Source organism: Amblyraja radiata, chromosome 8 (genome assembly GCF_010909765.2).
Source record: "Amblyraja radiata isolate CabotCenter1 chromosome 8, sAmbRad1.1.pri, whole genome shotgun sequence".
Classification (NCBI taxonomy): domain Eukaryota; kingdom Metazoa; phylum Chordata; class Chondrichthyes; order Rajiformes; family Rajidae; genus Amblyraja; species Amblyraja radiata.
The window spans coordinates 22,726,280-22,750,443 of record NC_045963.1 but is presented as its reverse complement, the minus strand read 5'-3'; the positions used below and the strand labels follow the sequence as shown (position 1 = coordinate 22,750,443).

General features: G+C 38.8%; 1 protein-coding gene across 1 annotated transcript in view; it reads right to left on the bottom strand.

Moving 5' to 3' along the window:
- spata17 (spermatogenesis associated 17) overlaps positions 1 to 24,164 on the bottom strand; it is a 181,951-nt gene that overhangs the window by 131,685 nt on the left and 26,102 nt on the right. Inside the window, exons 4-5 of the mRNA XM_033025369.1 lie at positions 22,426 to 22,549; positions 10,262 to 10,456 (exon numbers count right to left, since the gene is read on the bottom strand). Coding sequence (XP_032881260.1) covers positions 10,262 to 10,456; positions 22,426 to 22,549 — 319 coding nt within the window. The remainder of the gene's footprint in view (positions 1 to 10,261; positions 10,457 to 22,425; positions 22,550 to 24,164) is intronic.

Here is a 24,164-nt window from a genome sequence, read left to right as displayed (position 1 = left end):
GAAACGGCAATGTATTTCCAAGTAAGGGTGACTTCTTGGAGGAGAATCTGCAGATTGTGATGTTCTTATTCTTCTTGGAGGCAAAAGTCATCAGTGCCAATGGGAGTATCTGCGAAGCTGAGCTGAGAATGTCAGCTGAGAATGTCACTTTTTTTTAAACTGTTATTCGACCTGTCATTGTCAAAGCAAATGAAGTGAAGTCCATAATGCTCCTGGATTATGCTTTGGTTGAAAGGCTCTGGTATACCAAGAGGTGAGTCACCAAGATCCCAACCCCCAAGTTGCTTGTGTAACCATAATTATGTGGCTGGTCCATTAGAGTATCTGCTTATTGATGCTGATGGTGGGGGATTCTGTGATGGCAATGCCATTGAATCTCATGATCATGGGTTAGATCCTGTCAGTGGACATGGTCATTCCCTGACACATCTATAACGTAAACATATGACACTTCCTAGGCCATGCCTTTGAATGTTTTGTTGCATATAGACAAACCACTGTTTCATTTGTTGGGAACACGTGAATAAAATTGAATATTGTGTGGTAAAAAGATTAAGCAGCTAAAGGTGGCTTGGACCAGGAAATGTCCCGGATGAATTTTGATAGTGATGTCCTTGAGCTGGAATGATTAACCTCCCAACAATTACCTTTGATTATGAGAAATATGACCACAACAACTGGGTTTTCCCCATTGCGGACCATTAACTGCAGTTTTACCGTTAGGCTGTTGGCCGAGGAGCTTTTTCGTTCATGTTCATGACACAACTCATGGAACTATCAATTTTTAACATATTGTATAAAAATATTATATAAATCATACCTGAAACTTGTCAAGACCAAAACCTGCCCATTTTTTTGAATTATGGGAAAAACTTCAAATTTTCCGAGTAGTAATTGTCCAATCAATGCACGTTTGACATTGAGGTCGGACGCAAATTGACCAATCCCGCGCTTTGTTTTATGGTCGCTAGGCAGCGAGGATTCTGGGATCATGGCTGCCTCCTAATTACATCAAAACAATAACAAGGTTTCCAAGGAATAAAGGTAATGCTAACCTTGCTGATAATTTTGTTTTTCAATTGATTTATCTTTATAAAGTTATGATGTGAACTGTTAAATAAAAACGATAAATAACAAATGTAGAGCTAGGGCTAGGTTTAGGGTTAGGGTCAGTCGGTTGGGCTTGTCGGTCGGTCGGGCTGTCGGTAGGCCAGTGAGTGCTGCGAAGGGGTCGGTCGGGCTGTTAATAGGCCGGTGGATGCTGCGAGGGTTGGTCAGGCCGCTGGATGCTGTGAGGGGTCGGTCGGGCTGTCGGCCAGCTGGTGTTGCAGCGAGCATGCGGGCAGACTTACGGAGCCAGCGCTATGGGGGTGCTGAAGGTGGCCCGAGTGGCGTGCAGGGCAGTGCTGCTCTCCACCATCATCACCATGATGGTCCAGAAGGGCATGCCGGCCGAGGTGGACTCGCTTAGCGGCCACACGTATGGAACCTGCAGACGGTCCCAAAGCGGCTCCAGCTCCAGTCGTGGGCAGCTCTGGAAGGGGAGCGAGTTAGGGTTAGGGTTCCGAGACATGGGCCATGAAATTTGATTTCTAGACACATTTTTGATGCTCGGCCCACAGCCGACATTGTTCTTTACTGCTACATATGCTAAGCAGTGCCTTACTCCCATCTCACTTTTGGAGTTCAACTCTTTAGTACATAATTGGAACATGTGATCTGACGAACAACGGTCCTGGCTAAATGGATGGCACAACAGTGCAGAGGTTAGTATTGAGGCCTTGCATCTCCGGGAACATGAGTTCAATCCTGACGTTAGGTCTAAAAGTTGTTTGCATGTTTTATCTGTGACTGTCTTGGCTTCTAGAAGGTTGAATTCCTCCACTATGAGTGATGTGCTACTTATAGGTTAATTGTCTAATCTAACTTACCACGGTGTAGATAAATAGCAAACAAAAATGTGGAAATGACAGAAAGTAGATTACAAGGAAACAAAAGAGAAATTATATTATGAGATTCTTCTCCTAGGAGAAGAATCCTCCAACTTCTATGTTGTGATAAGTTAAAAAAAAAGAGCTTTCATCTGATCCATGTTCTTGAATCACTTATATTCCTGTTTTGCGCACATGTAATCCTTTTTTGAAGTTGCAGAGGCTTGCCACTTTATTAATATAAATTCTTGGCATCTTTCCTCACTTATATTCCAAAATTCATCTCTACCACAAGGCCCATAGCAGCAGGAGTATGGGAATACCTTAATCTGCGGCTTACCCTCAAAGTGGCACATCATTCTCATTTAGAAATATATTGCCAGTTCTGCATCATCGCTGGGTCTAAGTTATGGAACTTCCTACCAAATACTAGAGAGTATCTTCACCAGTGGGACTGCAGTGGTCAAGAAGATGAATCGCCATCAAGGTCTAAATCCTGGCTAAAATAGTTCAGCCATAGCACCAAAATTTAGTAAAGGACTCATGTATTGTTAGGCCATTTTGGACAAGTCTGATGCGCTCTGCAGAAATAAGACAAGCTTCTGAATGGTGCCAGTAAGTCTAGGGCCCAGATCAATGTTGCATATCAATTGACAGAATGAATGTGATTTCTGCAGAGGACCTCCAAGGAAGTGTGAGATGCATGAAGTAGATTGGATTACTGCAAACTAAGTGTACATATTGTAAATAATGTTGCGAAACAGTTACCCTGCTGTTTGTTGATTGGCCAAAGTGTTGAGCCCCTGGCTGGTTTGGTTGGATTCCAGGGTAAATGTTGCATTATTCAAGCTAAGTTAGCTTCTTCCAGAAGCTTCTCCTGCAACAATGTAAGGGGGATTCTGTTATTGGTCTGGGGAACTGTCAATAATGTATTGTTGTAATTAATATGTTTGATTGGATTGTAAAGAGACCACCCCTCTGTAGTTCGGCCCCTCAAGTTTCAGGGACTTATAAAAGGCAGCCTCCACGAGGTCCTTTGTCGATCTTCTGGAAGAGCGCTTTGGACCACGTGACCTTTTGGAGTGTTTCTGCTTGCATGAGGCTGAAGGGCTTGTTCAGGCAGATACAAGGTTTGAACCCGCGGTGGTTTAGGTATCGCATAGGGGAATTTGTTGTGCAATCCAAAAATAAAAATTAGTTGTTATAGTGCTTGAATCAGTGTTTTATTTACTGAACTAGACAGGGTGGAAGCTTAGAAGAGCTTATTTATACAGGGACTTGGGGAAGCACAACAACTACAACTATGGGCCTAACTCGCACCACCCTGAAAAATGAATAAAAAGTGAAAAATAAACCTCTTCAATGACCTTTGTTTGATCATAGTTTGAGGGTTATAGTAAAGTGAGGTTATAGATTGAGGTGTAATGTATTTCTGTTGCTTCTGATTATTCATTGTATCAGCTAGGTACCCACTTTTGAGGTGTTGATCTGTTCTGTCTGTGGCTATGACATTTGGCTAAATGGAATAGACTCAGAATAGTGGCAAATAACATGGAGGGTATCCTCAATGTGCAATATAGGCTTTAAAAAATCACTTTATTTTGGAAAGCTAATTAGAAATCATTATTGGTTGAACAAAAGGCACAACTGCGGTACAGAAATGATTTAGCATTTATATAGATTGTCACCAATGAGGGCACAGATTGCACAGTCATCCTCTCTCCTTCATTGTTAAAAATTTTAAGTTCACTTTGTAACTTTCTTTGGAGGCACCCTGCATGCTCTTGTCTTGTAGTCATTTGTGATGGTTTATACAATTATACAATACTAGACCAAGTGGGACCCGTTGGGTCCTGTCCCCTCAACACGCGGGGGTGGGGGGGGGGGGGGCCTGTAGCGTCACACACACACTAACCAGCCCCCCCTCCACACACACACACTAACCAGCGCCCCCCACACACACACTAAGCACCCCCCACATACACACACACCACCCCCCTTGATATTATATTAATATTATTCATTCGCTCCTTACTCCATCGCCGCCCTATCCACTCACACATAGCCCCCAACTCGCAGGCAGATCTAGAGAGGGAGAGGGAGGGGGTTAGAGAGAGGGGGCAGAGACAGAGAGAGGGGGCAGAGACAGAGAGGGGGAAGAGACAGAGAGGGGCAGAGAGTGAGAGGGGCGGACAGTGAGACGGGCGGAAAGGGGGAGATGAGGAAAGGGAGACGGGAGGAGAGGAGGGGGGGGGGGAGAGGGGGGGGAGAGAGAGAGAGGGGGGGGGGAGAGAGGGGGGGGGGAGAGAGGGCGGGGGGGGGAGAGAGGAGGGGGGGAGGAGAGAGGGGGGGGAGAGAGAGAGGGGGGAGAGGGGGAGGGGGGAGAGAGGAGGGGGGAGAGAGCAGGGGGGGGAGAGGAGAAGGGGGAGAAGAGGAGGGGGAGAAGAGGAGGGGGAGGAGGATGGGAGAGATAGGGAGCGAGGAGGGGGAGAGGAGGAGTGGGGGAGAGGAGGGTGGAGGAGGAGGAAGGAGAGAGGGGAGAGGAGGAGGGGGGAGAGGAGGAGGGGGGAGAGGAGGAGGGGGGAGAGGAGGTGGGAGGGGGGAGAGGAGGAGGGGGGAGAGGAGGTGGGAGAGGGAAGAGGAGGAGGGAGGGGAGAGAGGAGGAGGGGGAGAGAGGAGGAGGGGGAGAGAGGAGGAGGGGGAGAGAGGAGGAGTATTCAGTATTTACTTTAATGTCATTTTAACTGAGTACTTACATACACAGATGAAACGAAAAAAATGTTTCTCAATCAGTTCCCGTCAGTGCAGTTAATACAAACAGAATAAATACATATAGCTTTAAAAATTAAAATTACCATATCTAAAATAAAAGGGGGAGAGGAGGATGGGGAGAGGAAGAGGGGGCGGAGAGGAAGAGGGGGCGGAGAGGAAGAGGGGGCGGAGAGGAAGAGGGGGCGGAGAGGAAGAGGGGGGGAGAAGAAGAGGGGCGGAGAGGAGGAGGGAGAGAGGAGGAGGGGAGTGGGGCGGGCGGCCGGAGAGTGGAGAGCAGCGAGTGTGGAGCCGCAAGCGGGGAGCAGCTAGCTTGGAGCAGCCAGGCAGCCATCGGAGAGCAGCGGGGAGCGGTGAAATGGGAGGGTTGGGGTGACGTCACTCGCAGCACGAGCAAGACGGTGCACACGCATTGTGACGTCAGCAGCGAAAGACAGTCATTTTTATTTGCAAAGTTTTGTCCAATGTTTGAACATTTTCATTACTAACTCGAGAAATAAAGCATGACATTTTCAAATAAGGCCATATTGGAATCCTTGGGAAAAATCTCGACCGGAATATGTGAAAAAATTACCGTTAGCGCGTCATTTTTTTCATGAAGATGTGACAACACACAAACAAATAAACATACACACACACACTCACACACACACACACATCCACATACAAGATCAGACTTTTAATAGTTATATGATTGCAGGCACAGTTTTTGGAATAAAGTAGTTGATAATAATTTGTATGTGTGCCAGTATGTGAAGAAAGCTGTTAACTTCCATTCTCAAGTTCACTTTTAATTAATGTTGAAAGTGAGATCAAACCAGAACTAACATTTTACCACATGGAATTTCAACTTTAATGGATAGAGATGTCCTGGGAAATATTGCAATTTTCACACCAATGGGTTACTGGATGCATCATATTTCAAAGACAGCAACAGAAAGATCAGACTTTTGTTAGGTGAAAGGGCTTTGGAATAATATAAACTTTCACAATGGAGTTCAAAGTCAAACACAACTATGGAGTAAAGTACACGAATGGAGACGATTAAAAATTAACTGATCGGGGTCAAAGAGCAGAAAACAAACTGAAGTGATGGGAATGATTAGGGTTACAGTTTCATTAATTTTATTAATATGAACAATGCCTAAATAAACAAAATGATATATACTCCTCATGCCCAGAGAATAGCAGGCAAATGGGAAATGATATTGTAAAATGCACAAAATACACGACAAGGGTGTTTTCAAATTAACTATAGAGATACAGGTCCATTTCCATAACACCAATTGGATATAATGTGATGACTGGCTTAGGGATACTATTTGTATTACACAAGCCAAATTGGCTATAACCTTATTTTGATCAATACTGGGGAAGCACTGAAAAATTTATTCGGAAATTGTCCAGTGGAAAAAAAAATAGCTGTCCTGAATAAACAGTTGTGGTATAAAAACTGTTTTAATTTAACCTCCCTGCAATAATCAAGTAGCATTGGCTCTTAAGAACTGTCAGTTTCCTGTGATTTTGATAGACGATTACCTGTGCAATGATACTCTTTAAAATAATGTAACGTACAACCTTTATTATTTTTAGCTTGCAGTTTTATATTTTTATAGTCCGTAAAAAGATCATTATTGTTGAAAACCCTACATGTTATTATTGCGAGCCTGAAACTCTAGCCTCAAATCTCCTTTTTACTGTTGATATAATTATTTTTTTTAAGAGCATGATTTTCTATAATGCAAGGTTTTAGAGGCACAACTATTGCATTGCATCTCAACTACTTGTAGGTCTAAGAATGGTGACATAGAGGAGGGCTTCAGAATATTATCTGCTTGAGGAAAGGAGGAGATAAGTTAATTTGGAGGATACAGACTAGAAGACCGATTATAACTTCACATATCTTAATGAACCAAAAAAGAATTTTACAGGAAACTTTAAAGAACGCAGAAAGACATCTCCATATGCTACAATAGTTTAAGGAGTTAAGTTTGAATGCTTGCCAAAGAAAAAAATATTTTAAAAGAATCAATTTGACATTCAAGCCCCAAATGCCCTGATCCACTGTATTATTTAAGTCTCAACAGTCAAAAAGGGGTGCACATTATTAACATGTTCATACAATAGACAAAGAAAGGAAATTAATTACATTAATAGAATATGCAAATGTAAAAGGTTTTTTAAAAATCTTTGATAGTAGCAATAGCAAATACATAAAAATGCAGATTTTCCTTTCTGATGCAATATTTGAGATTTTTTCAAAAATTAATTATTTTCAAATGGACAGTGTTTCTGCAATTCAGTATTAATAAGATGATTTGACGAATTCCGGTGCCACATGTTACAAAAGCTCACAATATCTGTAACAGATGCTGATTAGAATGATTCCAACGTGCACTAATTAGAAAGCAGTAGCTGTAGCTGGGATGAAGCTAAATTCTGAGCCTAGGGGGCTACTCCAAGTCAACGCATACCACTTAACCGGAAATGTATCCTGGCTGAAAACTGTATAGTAAATTCTGGATGAAATGTGCGAAAGAGACAACTGATAAATACGCTTTTGTGATAAAAGAGAAAGAGTTATATTTGTAATTTCATGACCTCTGAATATCATGAAGTACCTGCTCAGGAAATGTTCTTTTCCAAATCGGCGGCAATAAGTCCTCTATGCTTCTACATACTGTAAATGATAGTGGGAAATCACAAATAACTTCAATGTCAGAACTATTGCCCACAAGATCATAGCTTCAATGGTGAGTGGAAAAAAATAAATCAATATTCTAACTGCAGGTCTTAAAAGGTAAGAAAAGTGCCAAGATACTTTAAATCACAGCTCTAGCCTCATTCTTGCAGCTAACTGGGCAGCATTATCACCTCAGAGTCATAATGTTATGGGTTCAGGTTGTACTCCAGAGATTTGAGCACATTATCCAGAGTGACACGAGTTACAGTCAGAATATATTTGACATGGCTTCATATATGGGCAATATACAGAAACACAGGCTGAGCACAGGTTATATAATGCTGTTAATTTCAGCACTAAGCAATGAACTACAGCACGTGCTTATCTTACAGCGTAATGCGGTAACAACCATTTTCAGGCCATTTGACGTGACTTCAGTAATTTGACAAAGCATGAATCACATGACTCACACACTCTTGACAAAATTTCATAGCCATTTGCGTCATCCTTCTCAGTGCACCGTTACTTCTAGAGGCATTGCAGGAGTATTTAAGCTGCATTGTTACTGGAATGGTCATCATTACACACTCCTTGGAAAAATAGAACTTTGCAGTGTAGTACTGGACTGTGACACCCCTGATCAAACTATATCTAGATGTTGCCCTACCCATTAGTATCTTTGATTGGTCCAGGAACCAACTATACCAACTCAATGACTGACCAGTTCCCAAGATCTCTCTCAATTGCCTCCTCATCCCCATCTTTTTATCAACTGACCCACCAATCTCTTTCCAACCCAATGTTCACAGACAATGACCTCCATGTCCGCAGACCCGGCAATCTCTTTCTAACCCAATGATCCCAGGAGGTACCCAATGAAGATTGATCAGCCACTATTCCCACCCATTTCCGTAGTCTTCACTGAACCCATTTCCACTACATGGCCACTCATCAAATCTCCACTTACACACCTATATTTTTCCCTCACTCAAGTCACCTCATTGATAACCAATGTCTTTAACACACAATTTACTCTGGCCTCTACCACTTATCCGAACTAACTCCCTCCGCATCCAAGACCACATGAGATTACTGGGCCTGAATGGGCCTGCAACTGTCAGCTATTTCTTCCCTTCGAGCAAGTAACGCAGCAGATTTTAATTTGAGAAAAAGTGAAGAGGTTTTTCAGCAGTAGGCTATTGTCAGAAACTGTCATTGGGATTCTGTTGCAATGACCACCCAGCATATTCATTGGAGTGATGAACATAACTAGAAGATTCCACAAACAATATTTTTATTTATTCATCTTTCAGCATTTGACCTTTGCTGGCAAGGACATAATGGTGGTGAGTCACTTATATGAACTGCTGCAGTCTTTTGCTGAAGGAACTCCAGGAAAGTCATACATCTCCAAATGAGGGACATGTGCATATAATCAGAACCCTCAGGTGTGATGTTCCAATGGTCCCACTGCCCTTGCTGCTCACGATGGCAAACATTTCACATTTGGAAAATATTGTTGGAAGAAGAAAATAAAAAAACTTTTTTTTTCAATTCTGCGTTTCTTGACGCATGTATAAATGACAAAATGATACGGTTTAGCGTTATGAAACATCATAATATGGACCGATCACTAGGATTGCAACATCCTACCCTCTCCATCCCCGCAAGTCCACAAATGTGGAGGTCATCTGTACACGTTTGATTGCCCATATTACTTGATCCTTTACAGAAAACCTGTAGGAAAGGATCAATGTAATCAACAGATTATACAAAGTAAACTGTGCACAAGCAAAACACTGCAGTAGTTCAGAGCAGAAAGCGTTGATGGCTTGACCAAGATTATCACTATGACAATGGTCAGGTAACTTATTTTAGTAATGTTAATTTAGGCATAGGTATTGGCCAGGGCATTTCTTTAACATGTTACAATGAGTTATTTAGTTATTATCTGTAGACAGGGCTTAGTTTTAACATCTCATCTGAAAAATAATGCACTGAGAGTGCAGCATCTCCTCACCTCTGTGGAATTCAAGCTCAATTTAAACTCACATTTCAGACTCAGATTTAATAATGTTACAACTAAGAAATGACTAACACGACTGCATATGACAGAGAAGACTATGTAAGTATTTTCCAATATTTTGAAATAATGGTTCCCGTCTAGCTTTCTAAACCAGTTGACATGCCAACGTTCATACAGGAACAAAACTAACGTTTGGTTGTGCAATCCCATAATTAGGCTGGCAATATTTTAAGAGAAAATTAAATATGTTTAAATGCTGACACAATTGTTCAGTATAGAATTTAAATATTTTTAGAAATGTCTTGTAAATTGTGTAACTTAACAATATTTCCATTTAATAATTTCACAAATGTATCATGAATATTTTTGTGGTATTCATACATCAAAAACTGTTTAATAGAAAAAAAACCCCAAATATTCAATCCCTTAGTAAAAGTCTGTAAATATTGAATTTTGGCATATATCAATTGACAAGTGTAGCAAAAAATAGATCAAATTTATTCTTGAGGAAAAATTAAACAAATTCACATACAGTATTTCCTTTGACAATTTTAGAAATTAATTTGAAAGTGTATTAAAAAAAAAACTCTCCTTATGTATTTGGAAACATACCATGATTCATTGAGGACAACTGTTAATCTTAACTGGAAGAAATGCAAAATTCACGTTGAAGATAGACACAAAAAGCTGGAGTAACTCAGCGGGACAGGCAGCATCTCTGGAAACAAGGAATGGATGACATTTCGGGTCGAGACCCTTCTTCAGGCAACAAAAATTTGCATTGTTGCTTTGCAATGTTTTTTTGTAAGTAAAAAATATAATTTGATAAACAAAAGCAAGAAAATAGCATACCTGTGGTTTTTTTCTGTGTATGGGTGGTAGTAATGGAGGAAAGACGCATGGAACACCTGGTATTGATGGATCCACAAGGCCTTCCGTGAAATCCTTTTTGTGAAGTATAGTGCGACTCAGTGGACTACTGTGTTTTAATCTGTACTCAGTCTCACTTGGGTACTGTCTGTATGGAGAGTTGTAAATACCTCGAATCTAGATTTAAAAAAAGTAACACATAAACTCAATGACATGAAGCATTGCAGACATTAATTATCAATCCCAAATTTGTTTCATTTTTTAATTGTATGATTTACACTAGTTTAAGATATTCAATGAACTTGTAATAATAGAATTTTGCAATAAAAATTAACTCCATTTAACATTCGACAAGTAATATTTACACAGATTCAGAAAGGAAAATGTCTATGCTACATTGAACAACATAATTGGTATTGTGTGCCAACATTTATACAGTGACATCTGCTAAAAGCTTGTGTGAGTAACCTACTTTTCTGCCCACCACTCCAGTTTATCACAATCGTCAGTACCTCTTATCCTGTACAGAGACATGGGAATCCATTATCTTTGGCAATTTTATAAACTGATAAAGACTATGGGGAAATCTGTGCTAACTGTTTTTTTTAAAAAGGACCCGAGTTCATTCTGTACATTCATGCTAAAACTGAACTCAATAATGCTGGTGAATTCTCAAGAGTGACCCCGTTAATAGCTTCCCACTGACCTCACCGCACCAAGTTCTACTTCTGGCTAGTGTACTGATTACACAGTAGGGCAAATGAGCTGTGACAACATTGATATTTTTAAGTATAAAATTCTGGGTTGTCATGAAAAAAGGAAATGAGTTATGCAAGAGACACACTTTTGGCACTTTAAGTCCCCCTCCATCATACGAATTCATGCATGAACTAGAATATTAATTGCACCAGGTCAAGCACAACTGCAAACGTGCCTTTTGTTGGCCATTCATCCATTGAATAGCATTTAAATTCTGGACCCTTTTGCAAAGCTATCAATCCATCAGTCAGCTTCCTCCCCAATCTAGATGCTTTTCATAAAGGCCTTTTGTAATTAGGGCCACAGGGGATGGCAAGAAAAGGCACAAGAAGTTTAATGACCGTAAAGAAGAGCATGAAGGAGATCAGTGAATGAAGTACGTGCTGTAGGTAGAATTGCTGAATCAACACTGACCACCATACTTCATCATAATTATCAGGACATACAACTGCCACGGGATTTATAAAAATCGCACTCAGCAAATAATTGACCTGCTGTTAAGAAGTAGGTGGATTGTTAACGCATTGTTCTAATCCAACATCCAGTAAGATATTCAAGTTTCAATTACACTTGAAGAAAAAGTCAAAAGGTAATATTACTGCTTGCCAATTGCACAATTACAATTTGTTTTTAAACAAATAGCTGTTAACTGTGTTGGGTATTCCTGAGAGAAATGAAATCGTACACCACCATTTAGTACCATTCATTCATTCGCATAAAAGCTCCATAAAGATTAATTAAACAAATTTCATAATTAATGTTGAAAGCAATTAACAAACAAGTCACTTGAGAAAAACAGAGAACCTGATGCTAACCATCACTTTTAGTTTTACAAACTCTCAAAACGTACAGTTTAAGAACCTAAGTAGACATTTTCCAAAAAAAAGTCTCCGTATTTCATTCAGTAAATTCCGATTCCTCAAAATGCTAATTATGAAGCATTTTAATATGAAAACAAAAACTTAATATCTCACCACTTTTTTGTACATCGTATCTGAAATGGCATATGATGGTTTTTTTTTTAAAAATAGCCTGATCGAGTTTATTTTTCAAGATAGAATCCAGATAAGTACTTTAAACTATATGGTTTGATATATTTGCTGCCTTACACTTTGAATGTCAAAATGACAAAATCTGCTTTGAAAGTTATTTGCATTTTATTTTAGTTTTAATATATGATAATTTAAATATTACTTGATTTTTCTGATTTTACTTTTCTCAGATTTATATTGAAGATATGCAATATTAATTCAGCGACCAATGGTAGCTTAAAATGTTAGGAGTAAGCATCCTTGTGTAAATAAAACATAAAACAATACATATCTGGGAAATACATGTTTAATCCTGATAATTAATTAAATCGTTAATATCTCAACTAATCATAAAGCGCACATGCTTTCTAAAAAGATTGAATAGAGTATATATTTTTAGTTTTTCAATTCCAATAATTCTGCTACTATTTATTTTCATATTCCCAAATTTATTTTTGTCTGATAATGCCTAGTTAGCTGGACAATTAATATTGTATTCAATGAGAATCAACAAAATAAAGTTTGTATATACTCTATTAAATGGGGTTAGTATCACGTCAGCTGTTTTATCCAGCTGCTTATGGTTGTTAAGTTACATATTATTTGGAATAGGATAATACTGTGTTACTTGAAAATTCTGTACATATATACTAGTTGGCTTTAACTATTAATATTCAAAAATTACCACTTAATTTATGTGCCTAAACACCCATTTCGCTCTCCAGTCTATACACTTTGTCATGTCTGCAATCCCATAGAACTGCTAATTGTATAATTATCAGAAGCTCAAGAATTTTGATAGGATTTGTTTTATTTTATAAAGACCATTTGTAAAGCCTGAGTTTTTAATTTTTTGGATATAATAAATGACATCAGAATGGATTTTAAGGTAACAAACATAACAAGGCTGATGTGATTGTAAATCCCATAGGCATAACATCAGTGCTCAAGTAAAATAATTTATAAATCAACTGATTCTGTGTATCAACTAATGCATAGGCATAACTCCATTGCTCAAAGGCAAATAATTTAAATATCAAATGTGGTTTAACTTTCTCTCTTTGTGTATATTGTATGTGGGATACCTAACTAGCAATAACATACATAACACCTTGACAATATGAACACCTATGTCAGGATGCTATTCATCGACTACAGCTCAACTATCAACACCTTATCAAATTAGCTATTTCTAACTTATGGGCCTTGGTCTTGGAGCCTCCATCACCAACTGGCTTATGGACTTCCTACTGGCAGACCTCATATGGTTAGAACTGGTCATAATATTTCCTCCACTCTGACAATCCTCCGAGCTGTGTGCTCCGTTCTCTGCTCTGCTCCCTGTGCATCCATAGCTATGCAGCCAAGTACAGCACCAATTTAATCTTTAAGTTTGCTGAATAAATTGTTGTCAGGCGGTTCAACGGCAAAGATGAGAGGGAGTAGTGGAAAGAGAAGGTTCAAGGAGTAGTGGAAAGAGAAGGTTCAAGAACGTGTCCAGATTGCAGGAAAACAACCTAGTCCTTAAAGGGGCTGTCCCACTGCGGGGGGGGAGAAGGGTGGGGGGGAGAAGGGGTGGGGGGGAGAAGGGGGTGGGGGGGAGAAGGGGGTGGGGGGGAGAAGGGGGTGGGGGGGACGGGGGGGGAGGAGAAGGGGGGAGGAGAAAGGGGGGGGGAGAAGAAGGGGGGGGGGGAGAAGGGGGGGGGGAGAGGAGAGACACTTTTAAGAAGTATAATAAAGTTTAGCGGGCATTTTACCTATCGGTCGGTTTTCCTTGGTCCTGAAAACTCCAATGAGCCAATCAAAATGCCCGGTCAGCGAAGGAGATTGCCCACGGCTGACCTCGACTGCCTGTAACTAAATAGTGACCCGACTCCACTACAATACGAGTTCAAAAGAACCATGCCGACCAAATTTTACTCGCGGAAAATGTTTCAACATGCTGAAAACTTTTCCGTGACCTAGCTGAGGCCACGAGTATGCGCGAACGTCCCTCGAGCATGAAGGAGAGTTCCAGTGTCCTCATAGGACCTCCTAGGACCATGTGTCGACCATGCTGTGAGCTTGAAGGTCGAAGACACTCTTCTAAACTCGCAGATTAGGTAGCCGCAGTGGGACAGCCCCTTAACGTTAGCAAAGCAAAAGAGTTGGTTGCGACCTATGGAAGCAGCATGGTGAACAAAACACTCTCCACATCAATGGTGTTACTATAGAGACGATCAACAACAGCAAGTTTTTTTAGCATTTATATCACCAGCGAACTCATCTGGTTCCCTCACATGCATGGTGAGCCATGTAGGGCAGCAGAAGCTCCCAGAGACAGCAGTCATACCTCGACAGAAGGTATGGCTCGCCCACCACAGAACCCAGGAATCCACCTGGAGTCGTCCGAGGCTCATCTCCTGCCCAGACTATCACAGGCTCGTCCTTTCCTTCCATCTTCATGGCGTGTTGTCTCACAAAAGCTAGAAGCACGGAAGCCGACCAACTTCGCTATTCCCTTTTCTCTCTTCTACTTTCTGGGAGAAGATACCGAAGCTTGAAAGACCAGATGTCCAGATTGAAGAAAAGCTCCTTTCCCACTGCAATGAGACTGCACGCAAACCACTTATATCACGCTGGTGCTGCCACGTACTCTTATTCTTAACTCTACCCAATATGGTTATTTTGCACTTAAGTATTGTTTTTTGTATTATTTCAGTTTGCACTATAATCTTTGCACTATTCTGCTGCTCCGTTGTATTTATTGTTTACTCCATGACTAGAAATTTCATTGCAGCCTGGTGTATATGACAATAAACTCATCTGAATAAAATTGACAATGAAGCTTGAAAATTGATTTAATTTTTGACAACACAAGGAAATTGTTTAAGTATCACACCTTCATAAAACCGGAAATATTTCCACTCTATTTACGGAAATTGTTATCATTTTTAAAAGTATTTTTTGAACATTGAAATTCTGCAAGAGATTCTGTAACAATATTTTAACATATTAATTGACATCAACCACCATAACTCAAACAATCACTTAATTGAGGTGCCTATGTATGCAATGCGTCTGCTCAGATATCTATTGCACACGCACTGATGAAGAATATAATTAAACTCAGCTGTGATATAACTGAATACGCTGATTACATTATCTCTGCTTATATGTGAAAAATAATACTTGGGTAAAGTACCAGATCACTGTCAACAATGATGATGTTACATTCTGAAATGGATGAGTGATTACGAGAAATCCACTTCAGTGTATAACAACAGAATGAACATTAAGGAAAAGGCATTTGTAGGTAGATGGCAACATAACAAATGGCCTCTTGCAACAATATTAAATACATAATTTATTTTATTTCTCTCATCTGTGTATTTCAGCTTATTTTAAATGCAGTTGGTGAATACGATAAGTTTTAATCTGCAATTTGAGAGGGAGAAGGTTAAATCAGAAGTGTCAGTGTTGCAGTTGAACAAAGGGGACTATGAAGGCATGGGAGAGGAGCTGGCCAAGGTCCACTGGAAAAAGATCCTAGCAGAAATGACGGTGGAACAGCAATGGCAGGAATTTCTGGGCATAATCCAGAAGATGTAGGATCATTTCATTCCAAAGAGGAAGAAATATTCTAAAGGGTGTAAGAAGCAACGAGGGCTGACAAGGGAAGTTTGGGATGGAATAAAACTAAAAGAAAAGTTGTATAACATAGCGAAGAGTAGCGGGAAGCCCAATGAAACTTTCAAAGGATGACAGAAGGTAACAAAAAGGGCAATACGGGATGAAAAGATGAAGTACGAGGGTAAATTGGCCAAGAATATAAAGGATAGTAAAAGCCTCTTTAGGTATGTTAAGAGAAAAAGATTAGTAAAGACAAATGTGGGTCCCTTGAAGGCAGAAACAGGTGAAATTAGTATGGGGAACAAGGAAATGGCAGAAGAGTTGAACAGGTACTTTGGTTCTGTCTTCACCAAGGAAGACACAAACAATCTCCCAGATATCTAGAGGAGAGAGGATCTAGGGAGACATAGGAACTGAAATAAATTTGCATTAGGCAAAAAATAGTATTGGGTAGACTGATGAGACTGAAGGCTGATAAATCCCAAGGGCCTGATGGTCTGCATCCCAGGGTAGTCAAAGAGATGGCTCTAGAAATCATGGATGCATTGGTGATCATTTTCCAATGTTCTATAGATTCTGGATCAGTTCCTGTGGATTGGAGTGGAGATAATGTTATCCCATTTTTCAAAAAAAGGAGCGAGAGAGAAAACAGGGAATTATAGACCAGTTAGCCTGGAGTGGAGTTCCACAAGTCCCAGTGCTGGGGCCGCAACTATTTACAATATATATTAATGATTTAGATGATGGGATTAAAAGTAACACTAGCAAATTTGCAGATGACTCAAAGCTGAGTGGCAGTGTGAACTGCGAAGAGGATGCCAGGAGGTTGCAGGGTGACTTGGACAGGATGAGTGAGTGGGCAGATGCAGTGGAACATGGCAACTCTCTGGATGTTGTTTCAGAAGAGAATCTATCATACTTAGTGTATGGTACAATTTGATGGATAACATGAAGGACAAACATTTCACCGTATCTCTGTACACGTGTCAATAAAGAAACTATTGAACCAGTAACATCCCAACTTCATTGTACCAATTCCAACTCCAACATCCAATTATACGAAGATTTATTAACCTCCTTATTGACTGGAGAAAAATCATGGAATGAATGCCTACACCACCACCAGTTGGTCTATTAATCTACCCGTGCCACTGTTATTCAAGGATTGAATTATTAAGATTCATAAACAACCATCACAGTAAAACCAACTAGTTCCAATGTGATATCCAACATGCCACTTTGCAACACAAGATTATATGCTAAATTAGGAATTTTGGATTTTTTTTTTTACAATTCTGTACTTCAGAAGGATTGATGCCAATTACATCATTATCTTTGATGCACCTAACACAACAAAGATTATACATGCAACTAACTGTGGAATTCATTGGCTTATCAACAAGGTTTTTCTCCTGATATTTAAAATCCTTGCGATTTTACACAATTCCTCATGTTATGGAAGAAAGTATGTGAATATATTTACACACGGACAAGATAGCTTTAAAAAAAGCTTTATCATTTAAATACATTTTTCCATTCACTTAAGTAAATAAATATTCTGCACATTCCTTGGATACCAACTTGTCGGCAAGTTTCCATTGGAAACCAGAAGTACCAAACCATCAAAATTATGATGAAAATGGTGACAGAAGTTATAATGCATAATAAAAGTTTTGATATATTATTCCATACAATGTTGGCAATCCTCTTAAATCAACACAGACTGAAGACCCATAACTAAGAGTCAGAAAGAAACTGCCAGCTCCTTTAGATAAAGGTGAAGCATTGCTTTATTTCATGCCGGATTGGATGTGGATCAACTGCCTAAACATGCAATTTTTTAATCTGCTCAGTGAATGGCCAATTTATATCATATTAATAGCCACATAATTTGCAGGAGGATACATTAATGCATCAAAATGCATCCATAGTCGATTTTGGGATTTTAAATAGAACCACAGTCCTTTCAAAGCTGTTTGCAATTACAACCAAAATAGGAGAATTGAAATGGTGCCCAAATTTCCATAGGCTATCTATATTACTAAAAGTCTGATCTTGACCACTCCTGTTGTTCTGTATAATGATTTTAGAAAAAACGCTGCCACTTACGGCTGTGATTTTTGGCCATCTTACTCAGAGTCCCCTTCCACTGCGCAGGACAAGAGGATTTTTCCCATCGATGAAAAATAAAAGAGTTATTAGTGTTTGGAAAATGGTGAGATTCTCTCTCCTGAAGGCCACGCCCCTTCCGGAGGGACTATAAAACCCGGAAGTGTTTAGTGCCTTAGTCTCTGCAAGATGGGGGAGCGAGAGGGTCACGTCTCTCAGTCTGAGCTGTTAATAACACTGAACACATGTCTACTAAACTGTGAGTGGTTTTACTGACTTGTCAGTGCCCTTAATGTGGTTTGAAAATATAGTTTGGAAATGCTAAAGCTGTGTTGCCTTTGGTTTGGAAATGCTAAAGCTGTGTTGCCTTTGGTTTGGAAATGCTAAAGCTGTGTTGCCTTTGGTTTGGAAGTGCTAAAGATGTGTTGCCTTTGGTTTGGAAACGCTAAAGCTGTGTTGCCTTTGGTTTGGAAATGCTAAAGCTGTGTTGACTTTGGTTTGGAAATGCTAAAGCTGTGTTGCCTTAGGTTTGGAAATGCTAAAGCTGAGTTGCCTTTGGTTTGGAAATGCTAAAGCTGTGTTGCCTTTGGTTTGGAAATGCTAAAGCTGTGTTGCCTAATTAAAGTTGCCTTGCCTAATTAAAGTTGCCTTGCCTAATTGGTGGAGAGGTGGAATATTGCATTGGGGGACCAGCCCTCCCGTGTGATGCTGGGACCCAATGGGTCCCACAGTCTAGTTTTATCGTAGATGCCTGTGATCCCACTAGCATTATCAAGTAGGTATGAAATATTACTGAAACACCTCGAAAATCACATGCGCAGTGCCTTTCTATTTTGACAGATCAATAAACCATACCTCATGTAGCTGATAATAATCTATTTTTAGCCTTTAACTTGCTTTTGCTCTGATAGCCAAATAAATAATCATAACTAATGCCATTACTTCAATGGCTATAAATTACTTTGCAATATTCTGGGATTATGAAAGGCATCATACAAATTCAATTACTTATCTCAAGATATATGTCCACATAGCTAAGACACAGGTGCCAAATGTTATTTAATTCCTCGTTTTTTTCTAATCTGTATAATCTTACAATGCACCAACACCTTAAATTAAAAATACTGATTATTATTCAAACAATAACAAAGAACATAACAAATAGTGGCATCTCAGTATAGAGCAGTCAACCCCAGGTTCTAACACCCTCGCTAAGGAAACATCATTCCTGCATAAATCCTGTGAACCACCAAATGTTTTCATTCTCATTCTACTAATTCTTCTCATTCTTCTAAAGGCAGGAGAATATATACCCATTCACCTTAGCTTATCTTCACTCAATGACCCCATCATAAGACCAAAAATCAATCTAGCTATTTTACAATCTCTATTACAAGCATTTATTTTCTTACATATTTCAGCTGTAATTTTACCCCAAATAATTGCAGTAAAATATATTTATTTTTGTGATAAAAGCAAACATATTGTTTGCCTTAATCGCTTGATGCATATTCAATTCAGTAATATATGCACTAGGAACATGAACTCTCCTTCCATGACTTGAATACATTGCTCTGGTGTTCCTTAAAATGTTTTGCAATGCTATAGATGTTATGTTGAAGCTTCCATGACAAAAGCAGTTTCTTCTTTGGCTAACCATCGGAGTTGTCAATGACTTGCTTCTAGTTCTGAGAATTCTGCAGTAGCAGGTCAATGTGAAACCAGCAAACTCAGTTTGGGGGGGGGGGGGGGAGATGGAGAATGGGTAAATGATGCTTGGAAGGTCAGATTAGTGAGTTGTTCAGATTTTGTGCACTTTTCCACTGCTTGCTGTGGGCACTGCACTGTCCCATAGTAAAGAGTCAACGGTCTTCCCAGAAGTTCCTTTTCCATTTTCAATGCTCAATGCGGGGATCGCTGGTCGGTATGGTGGGCCAAAGGCCCTGTTTCCACACTATTTCTAAACTAAACTAAAACTAAAAGTGCTAGGCATTCCAATGAGTTGGTGAGATTATTATTTTTTAATCGAGACCTTGAGAATATTGTGGTAACATTTGCACTCTTCTTCTGGAAACATCTTGTAGTTCTGGAGATCTGAGTAAATTTCTTGCCTCAGATGTCTGGTGACAGGCATGTAAACAACACAGCTTATCTACTGGATCTGATTTACCATGATCACAAAGTTAACACCTTTAAGATTTCACCCTCTGACCTTAAAGCCATGCCCTCTAGTATTTGACATTTCAAACCTGGGGAAAAAGATTCTGACTCCCTACACTATTTATTAATCTCATCATTTTATACACTTCTCTCGGTCTTTAATGCTCCAGAGAAAACAATCCAAGTGTGTCCAAACTCTCCCTAGAGCCAGTACCCTCTAATCCAAGCAGTTTCCTGGTAAACCTCTTATGTACTCTCCCCAACACCTCCATATCCTCCATATCCTTCCTTTAACAAGGAGACCAGAATTGCACACAATGCTCCAAATGTGGCCTAACAAAAGTTTTATAAAGCAGTTACTGACTCTTGACTCTTGTACACATTACCCCAAACCTTGACGGCAAGCATGCCACATGCCTTCTTTACCACTCTATCTATTTGTGTTGCTACTTTCAGGGAGCTATGGATGTTGACTACCAGATCCCACCTGTACATCAATGCTGTTTAGGGTTGTGGTGTTCACGGTTTATTTTTCCCTTACCTTTGAATTAGGAAAGTGCAACAGCACACACATGCCCAGATTAGGCACCATCTGCCTATATCTGTAACTGTTCTATATGCTGTTTTATCCTTTGACAGTCTTCTTCACTGTCCATCACTCTGCAAACTAACTAACCAACCCGTCGACATTTTCATCCATGCTATTTATATATATCACAAAATATAGATGTTCACCACTAATCCCTGCAGAACAGCACTGGTCACAGACCTCCAACTAGAATAACACCCTTCCACCATTATCCTCTGTCTGCTGTGGGTAAACCAGTTCTGAATCCAAACTACTGAGTCACCATGGATCCCTTGCATCTCAATCTTCTGTATCAACGTACCACAAGGGATCTTGATAAATGTCTTACTGTAGTCTATTCACTGTTCTCCATGTAATGTTCTACATAGTTTGATATCTTGGGAGAGGCCCTTTGCATCAAGGGTGTAAAGTGTCAATAGTAACAGTCTCCCATTAACTGGATTAATCCATCTTAAAGAAATTGAAGTTAAATTTGTATATGCATTGTTAAATACTGAACAATATTAAGCTATTAGATCAATTATAACTGAATAATCTATTTATAAATCCTGTTACAAAAATGTATATTATTACATAACCTATATATTTTATTTTGCAGCAACTTTGGTACTTTGTTGTTTTCAATTTAGTCCCTTTCCTTAGATGTGTGAATTTATTTGATCACATTCAATAATCAACCTGCTTTTTTTCCCAGCTGTCTTATTCATAAAAAGTAATGGATTTGAATGGATAAATGGAAACTACAGAAAAGCACTAATAAATGTATTTCCATTATTTAATAAATGAGAAGAATATCACACGTAAATCTTTCTACAAAATTGAGTTGCTTCAAAAAGCTCTTCATCTTCCTAGCAAATTTCTAACTCGATAATACTGCTGGTACAAAAAGTAGACTAAAAATGTCAGAACACTGTACTGCCTTCCCTTTTTATCTACAACATAATCTTGTGGATTGTCCGAGATAGTGTAGAATTATTAGGACTCCTTTAAGACTATTATAGTTCGATAAATTTCCAAATTCATATCTCTCCAAATGCTAAATCAAACACTTGCTATGAGCCTAATGCTTAATGTTACTATATTTTACCTACGTATAATAATTTAAAAAAAACTGTGAAAAACAGAATCTAAAAAAAATTCTACATGCTGTAATGTGATATTTGAAATATAGGTTTAGTTACTACCTGTGTCAACTTAATTAACTTCTGCATCACATCTATTTGACACAGCACTAAATCAACTGTTTAGCAGCGATACAAACAAAAAATATTTTCACCGCATTTTACCATTTTATCCTTCTACTTATTCCGTCAAGTATACGACTTAAATGAAGGCTGCTTTGTTTGCGTGAAGTAACATCAAAACATTCTTCCAGACATTTCTAGACGCAATGATTTTGAAAAGAGGCTGCTTTATGAACCTAAAGCAGCCTTCATAAAACAAGTCTGTCAGTTGCAATTAACCTACCCTTCGGAACTCTACCCTACTGAAACAGTTGCAGAAAAGATAAGACAATTAAAAAAATGTTTTACCATCTTAGTTTAACAGCTTGTTGGCTACAGTTTGACAACATTACAACACAAAACGAGGCAGTCAAAATGAGTTGTTAGGCTGAGGTTATGCCCTTCCTGTTGTGTTATCTGCCTGCAGATCAAACTGCTGACTTGGACTCTTTCTGCCAACAATGCTGATGCTGCCAGTATGAAGATGCTGTCACCTAGTAGTCATGGTGCTTGCACTCCACAATAGAAAAGCGCTAAATTGAACTCGAAGTATTGTCTTTGTGATATCATTTCAGTAAGTCATGTCCCATTCAGCCTGATAGTTTATCTCTGTCAGGCAGGGACCCAGGCGACTATGCAAGCTGTCAGGACAGGTACACAGACCTGCTCAGTGCTGAGGAGGTAATGCATCTTTCGGGCTTGGTAACGCTTTCTCCTCTCTTCCTTTTCTATGGCTTTCTTTTCCTGTTCTTTCTTCTTTGTCTGTTCATATTCTTCCAGTTCTTTTCTACAGTTAAGCAGAGATTTACACCATGTGGATTAATTGAATAAAGCAACATTTACAAGCACTCTAGGTTTTAATAGCAATGTCCTTCATAATTACTTTTAGGCATAATATTTTACTTGTGGTTCCAACAATGAATGTAGCTACAATTAAAAAAAACGTTATTGCTTTGCTATACAGAGGATTCAGCCAATACTTTAAAAAATACTTTGCGGATAGCCCCATTTTACCTCCTTGCTTCCCCATTAATGTATTAATATGAAATACGTTTTAGAGAATTGCCTGTTAACTTTTGTTGAGTTTTATGGACCTTAGACATTAAATAGTTGTAGACACCAATACCATTTATACTGTATTGCATCTTGGCAATATGACCTTTCCTGACCTGCTTTTCAAACCTATTATTAACTGTTAAGTAGATTTGTAAAGCTGAACAAATTTATTTCCAATAAAAGGATCTCTATCTATGTCTCTTTGTGTGTCACCCAACAAACCTCATTAAATTTGTCCATTTCAGTTAGACCCAAGGTGTTTGTAACATCAGTGACCTCCATGTCCTTAAAAATAAAGTCTCTATTACTTAATCCATTGCAGAATACATTTCTGCATTCCAGTTTAACATAGCAATGGATACAATGACAAGTTATATTTTATCCAGAATATTTGCCATCACTATCAATATCAAAAGTAACAAATAGATATATTCAATTCCAAAGTAGAAAAATAGCAGATTTATCTGAAAATATCTGATGTAAGACTTTGTCAAGGAAAGTGATTAAATAATACCTTCACCAATTCAATTAAAGAAGTTTTACATTCCTATCTACTATACACCTATTAACAAGTTTTACTGGTTAATTACACATGCCCTGTGTGGCATTTACATCAGCTATGGATATCATAGTTGCCATGATATATCACCATCCAACAAACATATTAATTTACACTTTATATAAAATGAGAAACATATTTAAATATGCATAGCTAAATAAAATATTGTTCATTATTTGTTGACCAGAAAATATATTTTTTTAAAGATATATCACATAAAAAGGACATTGATCATGAGGCAGTATAGATTGCTCTTAGACAATTATTAAATTGTAGGCTTTGTTAGATATTTAATCTTATGCATTTCAAACTCTCTGCACCATTACCCAAAATAGTTGAATGCTTATTTTTAATGTGCGAAATAGACCGAGATTTTGAATGATTAATTTTAAGTTGTGGTTTTGCAGATATTGTATTTATTGTGTTCAATCCTTTCAGAAACTTACTAGTAACAGTGGTATTTTAAAAAAAAACGGATTTCTGTTTGTTGCAACAAATAAATGCATGCGAAAATATGGTTCTTAAATATTCTCCATAGTACATTTGTTTATACTGAAGTCCTCTATCCTCAATCATGCACAAATATGTGTTTATGCAAAAATTCAGTTTGGCTACTGAAGGGTTAAATTAATTGCTTCACAAGAGAAAACTTACTTAGGGGAAATTATCTGATTATGGTAGTAATAATTGCACAGCTGTTTAACACAGATAGAGAAATAATTCATGTAGGCAATAGGCCGTGGTGGCAATGACATTTTGCATTTAGTAAATATGCAAACTGTTCATT